At 37.9% G+C, this 14894-nt stretch overlaps 1 protein-coding gene across 1 annotated transcript; it reads left to right on the top strand.

Moving 5' to 3' along the window:
• The first annotated feature begins 6552 nt into the window (after positions 1 to 6552).
• LOC133838527 (uncharacterized) lies at positions 6553 to 7349 on the top strand. Its single transcript, XM_062269653.1, has 3 exons — positions 6553 to 6911; positions 6963 to 7085; positions 7145 to 7349. The coding sequence occupies exons 1-3, from the start codon at positions 6637 to 6639 to the stop codon at positions 7278 to 7280; spliced, it is 534 nt and encodes a 177-aa protein (XP_062125637.1). The 5' UTR covers positions 6553 to 6636; the 3' UTR covers positions 7281 to 7349.
• The last annotated feature ends 7545 nt before the right edge of the window (positions 7350 to 14894 follow it).

The raw sequence follows: 14894 nt of genomic DNA, 5'->3' as shown, positions 1-14894 counted from the left end.
TTGGCTTTTGTTCGTCTGGCGTCGGTCAGAGTGGTTGAATTCTGGGAAAGAGAGAGTGAGGAGGGGAGAGCTACAACTGAAAGGTGCTGAATGGTGGCAATTGTTCAGCTCAAATAGGCCTCATTTTAGGCCAGCTATTTGTGATGCTCAAGTGTATATGTGTGAGTGTGTGTGTGTGACATACTTTTCAAGCTTCTGTAGTGCCTAATACTTGGCACAGCCATTGAAGTGGTGCCTTAATTGGTTTTGCGAATTATGCACTGATTGAAGTGCTTATTATGACCGAGAGAAATACATGGGAAACGCAACTTAATAACTCATTTTTAGTGCTGTTATTAAATAGGAGTTTCAAACTGAAAATTATTTATAGTGCTGAACTATATGTAGTACAAAGTATTCATGCTTGGAATCTCAACAGTGGACAGCAGCAGTCTTGTGAGCACATAAAACTTCACAAGAATTTTATGTGTGAGGCAATAAATTTCAGGCACACCACAAATACACACACATACATACACAGAGTGTACTCCGTTGGTACGCAACATTTGCTATTTATTACGATTTGCAGCAGAGCAACAGCTTCAATATGGCGCACTGATCGACCGATAGCATTGCCGCTTCTTTCTGCTGTATCCTGCATTATTCCTTCTTCCAAATAAAAAAGCACAAATACTCACGCCCACTGTTAGATTTATGGCAAGTTTTGGTTGTTGTGCTTTTTTTTGCGCAGCTTAGAAAACTTTTAAGCTGTTTTGATTGCGTCCTTGAGGCATTTGCTTTGTTTTCCACTTCTACATTGATTTCCCTCCAACCTCCCTCCTTCCTCTTCTATTGACGAGGGCAAGTCCTTGACCCTGCTTTGCGTTGTATTCTGTGTTTTGCCATTGAACTGCACCCGCAGACAAATTGCCGTAAAAGTCACAATAATCGTCAGTGGCATCGACATCGACATCGTCATTTCAGTCCATTGGGCAGGCAACTTTGAGTAACCAGAAAGTGCGTTGCGGCGGCCATCAAGTGAAGAAAAGATGCCATTGCCATGGCTTAATATAGCAATAGTCGGGAACATTTTCGGTCCTTCATTGGGGCCGCTGTCACGTATCTCTCAGCTGTATTGCCGGCCAGGCGCATCTATTTGGCCAGAGTCTGCAAGAAATCACGTCTCAGCTGACACAGGACATGTTTATGGCCATTGAACCGTGAACTGTGAGCTGTACGGGGCCAGCCAATTCGGGGAGCAACTCTTTAAACCATAAATAACCACAGAGCCTCTCATTATGCAGTCGGCAATTTCAGCCGAAAATCTACGAAAATGTACTCCATCTGGTGCTCCACAGTTATCTATTGCCCAGTTTCACGCACGTTTCGTCTATTTACGGCTATTGAACTGACACTGAGTAACAAAATACCACGAAAACACAATATTCTAGGAAAAGCATCTCTAAATAGAAGCAAGCATGTTTGAAGTATCTAAATTGCGTGCCAGACTGAAGTCGAGAGGTAAATATGAAAAATTACGCAGAAATCAAAGAAGTAATCGAATGTTTCACTATATGAAGGCTTTGATCCTTTCACTCGCTTTAAATGCGAGCAAATTTTGTAGGCTGGTGTAATTGAAATGGTCGCCACTTGCACCGCGAGTTCAATTGAAAGAGTAAACAAATCAGAATGTTCCGAAAAGCATGACATTAACACACACGCACACACACACACAGTCACATGGCTGTGGCACTATCATTTGACGGGTAGGGAAAGCTCCTCGAAAAGACCCCGAAACTCCAACTCAAAGCATTTCTAATTTGTCCAACACTGAGCTCTGACGCTGATGTATGGCAATAGACATTCGTGAGTGGCAGCGGAAGTGCCTAAAATGCGACAACAAGCTTTTCGAGGCGGACCCACAAATAGATTCCAAATGTGAACGCGGCAACGACAGTCCGACAATTGCGAATTGTTCTGTCCTGTCCGGCTGAAATGTTTTAGCGGAGGCGGCGGCTTCAATGGAAATGGTAACTGTCGTCGAGTCTTGACATTTCGGTTTGTTATGGCCGTGCGTGTGCTCGTATCTAGTATCTCGTATCTGTATCTGTGTCTGTATTTTTATATGTATCTGTTTGGCCACCAGCTGTAGATTTGTCAGCAGCAATTACTGTTGATCTCGAGTGTTTTTTTTTGGACGTCTTTTGCTGTTGCTGTTGTTATTGAAGTTGTTGTTGTTATAGCTGTTGGCACGTATTCCCACGTTCAACTCATCGCATTCAATTTGCTTGATTTTATTTCCGTTTTTCGTCGCTCGTTCAAGTCTTTTCTTCGTCCTTGTTGTCGTCGTCATCGTCCTTTGCCCAACGGCACCTGCAGCTTGTCTACCAGCATTTTCCTCATTTTCTCCTGTTTTCCTTTGTACTTTCTGCTCTGGTATTTCTTTTTTCTTTTTTTGTTGTATTTTTTGAACATGATTTTGATTTCGATTTTGATTTTGATTTCTCGCGATACCAGCGCAGCGCCGCACCGTTTGCAAGTGCAGCTTGCAACTTGAGTGTGCAATTTGATTTGATTTTCAGCAGTCACGGCAACTGTTGTGCCAAGTGCTTGTGGCATGTCCTCTTGATGGGCAGTTGCGGTCTCGTTTGCCATTAAAATTGACGTTGCCAAATTTACCCACTGCTCCATCCGATACCTCGACACACTCGCTACCTCGACATACAAGTACAGCAGCAACAGCAACAGCTACACAAAATTGCCATTTTGTTTAATATTCGACAGTGTATTTTGAGTGTTGTTTTATTCTTGCTTCTTCGTTTTATCGTCGCTTTTTGCAGCCTGAGAGGGCAACTATCTGTGCCAGGATATGTCGTTGCTAGTTGTTGTTGCTGTTTGTGCAACTACAGGATATGAAGTGCTGGTCGATTGGCGCTGAGTTACACTCACACACTCACATACTCACAAGCGCGCATAAGTGTAAGTGTGCCACATGTCCAACGCTGGCACACTATGGCTTATTTGGGCTACCGTCCCCATGTCCTAGTCAATATTTATGCTATCTCATGATACTATTTATTGCAATTGTCAGAGTGAGCAGTGGCAGAAAATCGGTAATGCAATTTGCCATGTGCATGCTATCATATTAAAATTGCACACATATGAGTACTCAAGTGGTTTTTATTAGAACATCACTGTTTAATTGAGGCTAATACGCGTTAATGGCAACTACTATATTCTTCTTCTTTTCTAACAAAACGCACAAGTTGCTTCATTCGCTCGATTTTCCTACAACAGCATTATCAAATTAATGATTGTATTTTGCATCGCATAAAACATCTAAGAAAGCTGCAGTCGATTGTTCTTGATTGTCAGATACCCGCTACCAACTTTAAATAAGAGCTAAACAGTGCGGTATTATTCTTAAAATATACCAAATTATTATTATTCTATTATCGAAAGTTAATTTTGGTATATTCAAGTTGTACTACATTCAAAATATACTATGGTATATTAACCAGATTGTTAGCCAAAAGCCTTTCTTAAATAACTTCTAAATATTGTATTTGATCGTTGCGATTGCGATGCTGATCAAGAATACATATATATATTGAATGGGTTGGAGATGCCCTCTACTCCATGTAACATATGTATATTCTATGGAGGTATAAATACGTGGAAACCCTTAAGTGACCCAATTGCATTTTGTATAATATCTTGCGACTTTAATTTGAAGGTGCTTGATTTATTTATTGTTTATACATAGTACACATGTATTAATTGCGATTTTCATAATTTGTTATTAATAATTTATAGATTTGCACGTTGCTTATTTAAAATCTTCTTGATCTGTATGCTCTTGTAAAATACAGTTTTTTTAGCAAAGGTTTCCATAATATTTTCTCTTCTCTACCTAATATTGTACGCACTTTTTTGGCTCAATAGGTTAACCTTTCAGTTTGTGATGAAATTCGGCAATTACAACTCTTGGACCTATTTAGATAACTGAAAACAATCTTTAATTGCAAAAAAATATCAGTGAAATAAATGTTATGTTTCTGAAATGCATAAATTGATAGCTTACTAATAAATAATTTGCGAATTATATCCTCGTAAATCATAAATCTATACAGATGAGCGGAAATGTACTATAATCATTTCATTATCTAAATTTAAATTGTCAAAAGTAAATTTTTATATGTCGACTGTTCTTAGCAGACTTTAAATAAAATTAAATACAGTACTTAATGAAAAAATATTCATTTTATATAAAAATATATTTAAACAAATTTTTTATTGTATTACTTTTATTAAAATTATTGCGAATTCATATTATTTAGTTTTCATACTTTATTCAATTTAATTTTTACATTATTTAATAGCTGAGCTCTCAATTCGACCACAAATAACCGGACCACAATCACTCAATAACCACACGGGCGTTTTTGCCACTGACTCCTTGACCTCTGCAGTGTTCGGTATTTGGCTGAACATGCTTTCAATAATTATTCAGATGTATTTAATACACTCAGCTGAAGCCCCATGAATTGACCCCATTGGCGGAACGGCAAATGGTGTCCTATATAGAAAGTGATGAGTTGACGAGGGGAAGTAACAGTCACCGTTATACTTTAACACACTTGCCATGCGTATGGCAGCCAAGGACATCCTCAGTACGCCGTACGCCGTAAGCCGTACGCTGCTTTACGCCTGATTTGGCAAGGACACACGGAATGACCTATGCCACGAGTCGCGTTAGGTCGGCGGGAATAAACAGACAAGATGACAACAATGTCTGGGGACAATTTTGTGTTTGTGTGTGTGTCGACGCTGTTGGTGTTGTCTCTCTGCACGTTGTTTTCGATGTTGCTTTCATTTTCAGCTGTCGCCCTGCCAGAGCCGGCAGGCTCTATTTCTATTTCTTCTACAGCCTCTCCTCCACTTACTCGACTTGGTTTTATTTGTTATTCATTGCGGGGTATTTGGTACGGAAATGTGGACTAGACAACTGGCAACCTAAATATGGCAGTGGGATTCCATTGTCAGCAGCCGAAATCCTCAACTATTTCATTTCATTTAATTTGATTTATTTGCTGGTCTCTCTCGCTTGACTCTTGTGTTTTTTACGCAATTTTTTTACTATGGAATGTTCGCCAGGGAACGCCCCTCGGTTAACGCCTCCATTCCATGAGAAATAGGAGCAGGAGCAGGAGCAGGAGTGGACTGCTCATTTATAATGAAAACACACAAATCCAAATCCACACAGTCACAGTCACAGTGATGCAGTCAGGCGGGCTGGCCTGGGCTGTATCCTTGAAGTGTGCGAACAAGCGCCACGTCCTTGAGCCATAAAATCTTCTTGGCTCATGTTGTAGGCCGGGTTAGTTGTATTTGGCATTGACTTGGCCAGAGAGAAAAAGCGTGAGCAAGAGAGGGTTGCAGAGACAGAGAGAAAGAGGGAGATAGACAGCTCAGCGCAGCTCTGTTGCAGGCATTTCTGTTGGCAGGCAAAAAATTTGAAGCCAAAAGATTAAAACCATAAATTCTGTTGCGCTTAGTGGAAGCAGTAAGGGCAAGACTAGGCCAAGGGGTACGGTGCCAAAGCTCTAAGAGCATTTCTTTGGCTAAAGTCAAATAGAAAATATAGGAAACTTGGAATAGGGTGCAAAATTAAATTATGAAATAATGCTACATCTAAGACCAAAGCAGACTGTGATAAGAATTTTATAAATAAACGATTATTTCAATAGTGCAGGAATATTCTTAACAACTAGCTTGGAACTTTATGTGCTTGAAACATTCTCTAAAAAAAGATGAACATGTAATTTAAATAAATCGATTCTTATTATATTTCCAGCTCTTAGAATCCCAAATTAAACTTTTTTAGTTTTTAAAGAAAGTGAAATAAAAAACGAACTTCAAGTAAAGTATAACATTAAATGTTGTCTTTGATATATTGAATTGATACTCACCTATTTGAGAGCGCTGGTTTCTTTGCTAAGAGTCAGATATTTGGCTGCTTAATAATATTACACATACGCCGTGTATGCACACGCAAATACAAAGACAGCACTTACATACGCGCACGCACACCCAAAAGCGTCTCTCTGCAATCTTTTGAAAGGTTTTCGGTTAAAATATTTTGCATATTTTTACGGAGAATGTCGAGCCTGAAAGGAGCGCTTACAGCGCAGACTTTTGCGTAGGCTTGCGAAAGGAGAAACGCGAAAGGGTTATGGGAATGGAAGTAAGGCCGCAACTCAATGTGGGCTCGTGTATATGATACATAGTTGATAATTTCATTATGGTTTACTGTAGTTTATTGATTTTGCCAGCAGATGGTAAAATGAATCGCATATATTAATGTCGAGGACTTGTTGTTCTAGGCTACTTAAGATTCATGAAATATTTATAACTCTTGCGGGATGCACATTGACTGCGGGCCTTTAAATAATATGGAAATTATTTGCCTAACAGGTGATATTGTCTTGAGGGCAAATACTCTTTAAACTTCAATATTTACATGGAAATACCTTTTTAATTTCCGTCATCTATTCACTTGTTTAAAAATAATTTAATAGTCAGTTTGTGTTTTCAGTTGGAGTTGAGATAGTCATTCCATTTTATTGTGTTTCTGTTCGTACTTTTGTTTAAACCATGTCTCGTCATTCTCGTTTTCTTCGGACAAAGACCGTTCGCTCCAATCCGAGTTATAAGCGCTATCTTTCATCGAAAGGCTCAAAAGTTGACGTGCCGCCAATTGATTACAACATTAGCTTTTGGTTCTACACTAATCGCCATAGTTTGGATTCGCAATATGTTGATCGCTCCTATGATGAATATGAATCAATTGATTTCACAAAGCGGAAAGAAAAGGAATTTTATGATGATATTAGCCAGGATCCAAGTTATTCCAAATTCAAAGTACCATTGTAAGTATTCTAGACACTACCCATGAATTATTAACAACCATATCATTTTAGCCAGATGATATGCCAAGAGCGTTACTCGGATAGTATTAAACGATATGATCAACAGTTTTCCCATGAGATAAGCAACATAATCGATAATCAGCCAACGGCCAGAGAGGCATGTTATTTTGTGCGGTATGGTAAAATGTTAATGAAAATTCAATACACGCATAATATTAAATTTCTCTTTATAGAACTGTCGCGTATACGACTTTATGGCCACCCTATCATAATGAAAAGGAACTGGACCACTCAAGTCGCCTTTTCTATGCACTGACTCCTGAAGAAAAAGCTCGCTTTCAATACATTATGTCGAATGATTTCTCCTAAACGTAAACTTTCGAGAATTCGAAATAAAATTCAAGTTAAATAATAGGTTTAAACAAGGATAAAATTGACTTCTTAACCGTGTGCCTCAATTTTAAGTTTCCACAACTTCACAGCACCCAGACATAGAGACGGAGAAGAAACAGCACATTGCATATTCACTGCCATTGGCATTGGCATGGCTGAATGTTGCAAAGTTATTGTAGACTCGAGTCTGAATATTTTTACAATTGTAATTTTTATAATGGTCTTTGGTTAGCTCCGAGTGCATTTCAAACACCGCTGAGTGGACAAAAACAGCAGCATAAATTCAGTAAAGATGTACAAGCAGAAACATTCAAAAGTGTTCATTGCATATTCGATCTACATAAACAGTTTCCGTTTCCGGGCAAACACATTTACATAGCGAGCTACTCCCTCTGCGCTCTGCTCTGTGCTCTTCTCTCGAATGCTGGCTTGGGGTGCTGGCTGGAGTGCACGGTGCTTGGATGGAGGAGCATCATCAAGGCGACCGCAGCAATGGCCACCATGCCTGTCATTTACATTAAATATTAACCCAAAATGCTGATAACCGCCACACATTACAAAACATGTTGGACAGCTACCAACAGTTGTTGTTGTTCTTGTTGTTGTTACACACAAAAGTAAAAATAATTTCCATCTTATAGTTTTTTTTCTCATTCATATTTTGTTGTTACAAAAATACCCGAAAAATGCCAACAGCACAACAAGAACAACAACAACGACAAAAATGAGGCAGAGCAAACGCAAATTTTTCACTTCGCTGAATTATTCATGAATGCAATTTTTGCCAACAAATAAAATATAAGCAGCAGCCACGCGCTGCCTTCTGAATGGCGACGTTATGGAACGGCGCGTGGGCGTGGCATACGAAACTGCAGCTGTGCGTTGTTCTGTCGCCTCAAATGTCATTGCAATATTTAGCTTAAATTAAAAAAAAAAGAAAAGTATACTGCAAAAATATGCAAGGGAATTGCTCACAAACTTTATGTGAGTTATGGAGTCGTATGTCAAAATTTCGTGAGTTTCCCCTTCCCGCGTACTCTGCTTTATATTTATCATTCTGTATTTCGCTACATTTTCAATAGGTCTGTGCTTAATTTAGTGGAAATAATGTTTGACGCAATAAGGTCGAACTATTTATTTACTTATTAGCTGTAAATAAGCAGCATGTAAACTATGGATCGATTATCACAGCAAAGTTAAAAACATGGTTAATATCCTTGCACGAATATCTATAATGTTTATGTTACATTCACATTCCCCCTTTTATTATTGGTGAAAGTTTGAAATCGAATTGAGTAAGGTTCAAGTTCTTTATTCTTTGAAAACTTTGCAGGTGTTAACTATGTCTGCATTGAAAATAAAGTGAAGCTATCTCTGAGCACGTTAAGTTCCAACTGTGACAGTAACTGAGAAGAGCCATTAAAATAATCGCTGCAATAACCGCATTTTGCACAAATTTGAACAGTTTTTTTTTTGCTTTTAATTTTTTTTTGTTTTTTGTTTTTGTTGTGGCTTTTGTCTCTTACCTTTTCGAAGTCAACAACGAGAGAAATTTGCATGCATAAGTTATGGATGCGCTAGTTGAACTCAGTTGGGCCGGGGCTCCGTTCCAAGGGATTGGGGCAACTGGCACAAGTCGAGAGTTGCTGCTGCCGCTGCTGGTACTGCTGCTTCTGTCAGCGCAACATATTGACACAGTAAACTGCTTAGATTGTCAGAGTTCGAGAGGAGCCGGCTGGGTGGCAGGTGCATTGAAGTTTCAGCGAGTGAGCGACTCAAAGGTAAACCCACAATACGCCAAGACTACTAAACGTTGCATACTTTTTTTGGCATGCAGACTCAGTCTCAGCAAGTCTACGTCTCTGTGTGTGTGTGTTTGTATGCTTGTCTGAGCTAGAGTATGAGTGTGCGTGTGTGTGTGTACGTGCCATGAGGCATATGTGTGCCAGAGCTAAGTCAGCAGTCGCTGCTGCTGCTGTTACTGTTGCCCGGTTCGCGTTGTATTTACCAACTTCAATTTCCACACGCTAAGAAATCCATGAGCCTCGGCTTTGCATTCTTTTTTGGGTTATTTTACTCAACGGTTTAGTTTGTTTAAGGTCTCGTCAGAGGACGACATGCCATTTAAACGAGAGAGTCGACGACACGCTTGTGTTCTCTCAGTCGCTCTGCTCTCTGACTTATTCTCTACCCGGTACCGATTACTCTAAAGCGCCATTTGGCCCGCTGTCTCGATGTGGTTCGGAATTGTATTTCCTGCTCTCAGCATAAAATATTCGCACATGCGCTCAATGTCGAAGCATAGCATGAGAGAAATTAAGACTCAGAGATATATTTTTAGAGAATTATTCCCTCACATTGTGATAATCATATGAAAATCTTTATATTTTACCCTCACTTTGGACCTGAGCTCTTGTTTTGAAATGTTAATGCAAATATAAGAAAACTAAACATCGAAATTAAATTATTTTATTAAAATTTAATTACACAGATTGCCTTATTATTTTATTTACATTTAGTATATTGCTTTACATAAACATGTTATTTAATTCTAATTAAAACATTTTAAGTAAGTACTTAGGAATGTTATTATTGATGTAAAAGTATAAAAATTCGCCCCAACTTTGTAATTTTTCTAGAGAAAAGGAAATGTCCCCTTTAAAAATATCCCTTTATTTTCAGTGGAAATAAGGAAATTCGGGGAAATAGCACAAAATTGTGCTCAATTTCCCCTCAAATGGACAGCTCAAGAGAGACATTCTCAGCAGCAATATTCTCTCCAGCATCCGACGACGTCACAAGGCGAGGCGTTATAAGCCGAGTTGAACTCTCTTGGTGTAGGTCATAAACAGATGCAGGTGAAGTGTTTGTTGGTCAGAAGCAACAACTGGGCTGGGGTCTATACAATTTAACGAACGCATCTGACCAACTGCAGCTGATGTGCTCATGTTACTTTATACCATCTGCACACACATACACACACACAAGCAAAGAGTGTGGCACCAATACAAAGGTAGAGATTTATATATTTTCGCCTCACACACTTGAAATGTCTTTTGGTTGATACTTGGCTACTTGATTTCTTCTTTAATGGCTTCGACTACAATTCCTTGACCTGTTCATCTTGGGGCTGCAGTCAAAAGCATTTACTTGCGGTCATTAATTTCGAATAGAACAGAGTGTATCGGAGGATGATTAGCATCAATCTGTTATGCGATGGTCCATAAACAGTTCGTGCAACTCGGGACTCAGCCAAGAGTTTATGCATCTCGTCTTTTCGGTCTGCGGGCTGTTGCTTTTGTAAATGTTGTTTGTTGTTGCCACTGCAAGGTGGCGTTCGTTGGAGCCGTAACCGAGCGACTTTAAGCTGGAACTGTCCCTGTCCTACATGTGACGTTGTTAATGTGGCGAATCTGACAGTTGCCATGACGTTGACTTTGTCGTATTTATCCGCTTCACTCCCCAACACACGGTTGCATATCACGCTTTTTGCTTGTCCCCTTTCCACCACTGTTTTTTTTAAACGTGCACGAGACTCAATTATGTTGGATTGACATTTGGCGAAGGTTTTTCGCATCAATCAAGTTAACTTTTTCAACTGCAACTGGGCGTATACGTAATGGCTAACAGCACAGCTGCAATACAAACACATGCAATTTATTGTCTTCCCGGAATGGTAGGAGTATGGTGTTAAAATGACCTGGAAGTATCTTTTTTTTTGCTATTCTAAAGAAATTGATTTTAAGTAAATCGAACCTATTAGCTGGAAGCTTGGCAGATTTCTTACTTACCAATATCATTTTAATCGACAAAAATATTGGTTTCTTTATAACAGTCTTCAATGATTATTATCGATTGCTTTAAATTATGACTCTCGTTGGCCATTAGACATATTATTGGCCATAAATATTTGCTTTCAAATTCAACCTACCAAACAAAAATTATTTCCGTTGCAAAATCCTTCCCCTCCCCTCTGAAGCCCTTTTAGGACACACCCATACACCCCCTGCCACAAGTCGAAATGTTATGGCCTAAACAAACAGCCAAGGCAGAAGAAGAAGCTAAGGCGAAAGCAAAAGCAAAAACAAAAATAGAAGCAAATGCAATCACCTGTAACACAAAACTGAATACACAAACAAAACAAAGGGCGCACATAAATTTAAAAGCCAGACTTTGATGTTGCCAATCGCTGTTGTCGGGGCACCAATTGAGGTCCGCGGATGTCCTGTCAAGGATTGCGGGATTGCGATAATACGGCGAGTGTCTGTCTGAGCTCAGGCATTTGTTTTAATGCTTTGATTATGGACAAAAACCGAAAACCCTGTAAAAAAAGAAAGAAACATTATACAACAACTGAAATGGTTTCAATGTCGAATCTCCTTGTCTTTTTTTTTCCACGCAAAAATAACCGCAAGGGGTGGCCCGAGAAAATTGGGCCCACTTTTTCAGCTCTTTTGTACAGTTTTGGTGTTATTGGCAAATTCCGTTTTTGTGTTTCTTATTTATGCACATTGGCTGGCTGCTTTGGCGTTTTTCTATTTCACTAAACTTTACAAGAAACCAAGTTTATTGTGTGAGCGCCCTGCAGAAGCTATGAAAGGAAAAAAAATGAAATCAAATGAAAGGCGACTGCACAAAGCAACAAAGTGGTACAAAAATGGGGGACACAACGGCTTTTCTGCCATTTCTCCGCCCCCCAAAATACATACACTCAGACAGACACAATAAGAAGTTGAATTTGTTTGTAAGCAAATACGCGATTCAGAATTTCGTCATAGCCTTTGCTATGATTATGTTCTCGTTTTGGGTATAATGCTTCACTCATGTAATGCGAATTATATATTAAACACAATTTATTTATATAAATATTTTATTATTCATTTAAGTTTCTTCCTAATTAATATAGAATATCGTTATATATATGTCGAAATAAATTAAATACAAATTGTTTTTAAAAGATTTCTTAGATTAAACATTTTTATAAATTTAAGTTCTTAAAAATAAATAAGCACCATTTCAAATTGTGTTTTTAAGTTAAAACTACATTTTAAGTTTTGCGTTTAAAATAACGCAATAAGGAATACCTTAAAAATATTAAAAACATTCTTGAAAACAGTAAAAAAAAACAAAAAAAAGTGAAGGCAAAGGGATATAATATATATACTCGATCATTTTTTGCAATTATCCTAAAATATAAAATTTAATTCCAAAATCATTCTTAGTTTTAATTAAAGTAGTTGCCATCTTCTTTCAAAAAAAAAATATGTTTTTATATTTTGTTTGTACTTAAACACAAAAAGGGGTTTTTAAGTACAATAAACTGCATTCTTGCAACTTTTTTTTGAAAATGATATTCATCAATTAATATATCCACTGCATGTATCTTTCAATCGTTTTAACAAAATTTATGAACGAATAACCAAAGCCCGACAGCAACAAAATATCCAATCTAACTTTATTTTTTTAGTCTACGACGTAGTCTTAGCAATCGATCCTTTCAAAAATAATTACAAATTAAATTATTTGAGCGGGATTATCAGGTAATCTTATCTTTGCCAAGATTCAGTTCTCGATCAAATTGATCTCTCCCGCCATCGCGGGTTTAAATTCGACATTTGGTCTGAATTACTGCCTGCGATTTTTACCATTTATAATTACAAATACTCATCTACGAAAGCACATTAAAGTTCTAAACTTAACTTGATATACTTGCATATTCTAGTCAATATATAAATAATAAATAATCAATATAATAATAAATAATCTATTTATTATTCTTTAATATTTGGATCAATGAGTCGAAAAAAATCTATTTATTATATTTTAATATTTAGATCAAAGAGATCCAAACTGTTGATGACAATTGCATTAATTTAAAACTCAATTTCTAAAGACTAAAACAGTATTTCCAAAAGTCAATAAATAATTCTTGAATAATGCTATTACTTTAATTTTCTATTCGTCGATATGTTTGTTAACCAGGGTACATAAAAGTGAAATTCTAAAAATGGAGTTTCGGGTAAGGGTAACTCAAAGTTGAGTACTCTCTATTGCAGTGTCTATGCTTGTTAGATGCGTCTTTTTTTGCAAAAACCTCAGTCGAGGATTTGAGCTTGCATTAAAATAAATGAAAGGAAGTAAATTTTACACAGAATATGCAAATAATGCTGACAACAATGACTCGGCTCTGTGAGCGAGTGGTCGTGGGGGCGTTTGGTGCGTGGGCGTGGCTGGTGTATGCCTTGCTATTAGCAAGGACTGCACTGATACAAACAAGTAAGAAAGCTACAGTCGAGTGTACTCGACTGTGAGATACCCGCTACCCATTTTGAATAAAAGAAATGAATTTTTCGGTATTATTCTCAAAATATACCAAATATACTGCAAAAATACTAAAAAATACCAAATGGTATATGTGGTATATCGATATAGTACCGCATTTAAAATATACCATAGATAGCTCAATATACCAGATTGTCAGCCAAAGCAACTAAGACCCCTAGTAAGTGGGCGTTTTGCCTATATAAAGTATTTCTTTAATAACTTCGACAATTTTATCTGATCGCATCATAACTACTATAGTAATTATTGTACATACCAAAATTCGCAACTCTAGCTTTAAAATTACGCTTGTTATTCGATTTTTTTGATTTTCGGGGGCGGAGGTGGGCGTGGCAAAAATTTGAAACAAACTTGATCTGCGTGCAAACATAACAAATGCTGTCGAAAAAATTATAGCATCTCTTATAGTCTCTGAGATCTAGGTGTTCATACGGACAGACGGACGGACACACAGACACACAGACGGACAGACGGACATGTGTCTCGGCCGCTGATCAAGAATATATATACTTTATAGGGTCGGAGATGCCTCCTTCTACCTGTGTCGGCACAAAGTTATAATACCCCTACAAGCGGGTATAAAAAGCATAAGATGTGGCCCATTGTATATTGTACACCCCCAAGAGCAGCTCCCTGCTTTTCCCACAGAAATCAGATATGTGCCTGAAATGGAATGTAAATGCGAGTAAATAATGCAACGAGCATAAATGGCAACAATTATGTTATTGAATTTGGAAAGTGGTAAATTGGCACAGAGTTTTCAATGTGCAGTCAGCTGTAAAGAAACTGGAACTTGCCACACTTTCACATTATCTTTTGTGCAGAAATAACATAGAGGTATATGTATATAGAGAGAGAAAGTGATTCTAATAAAAAAAGAGTCACTTTTAGCTAAGCAAAGATTGTACAAAAAATACTTTCTAAAGAGAATCGCAATATAAGTTATTGGGACATCTTCAAAATCGTGTAATTCGGAAATCCATCTAATTGATGAATTTCGAGAAAAGATATAACACTTATGGAAATTGATCCACTAAATCGCTTTTCAATTACTTAACCACTTCATTTATTCATTGTATTACAAGTGTTCAAACTGGCAGCTCAGCCAAATCCTAGCCAACTACAGCCCAAACCATTCAAAACGGAGCACTTGCCGGACCGACCACCCATTGTCAGATGGCAGCAGTTTGCCACCCATTTTCAATCCCGTCGTGGGCTGCTGGTGTTTTTATTGTGCACGCTGCTCGC

This window comes from Drosophila sulfurigaster, chromosome 2R, assembly GCF_023558435.1.
Source record: "Drosophila sulfurigaster albostrigata strain 15112-1811.04 chromosome 2R, ASM2355843v2, whole genome shotgun sequence".
Lineage (NCBI taxonomy): Eukaryota > Metazoa > Arthropoda > Insecta > Diptera > Drosophilidae > Drosophila > Drosophila sulfurigaster.
This window is presented reverse-complemented; position numbering and strand designations above follow the sequence as displayed.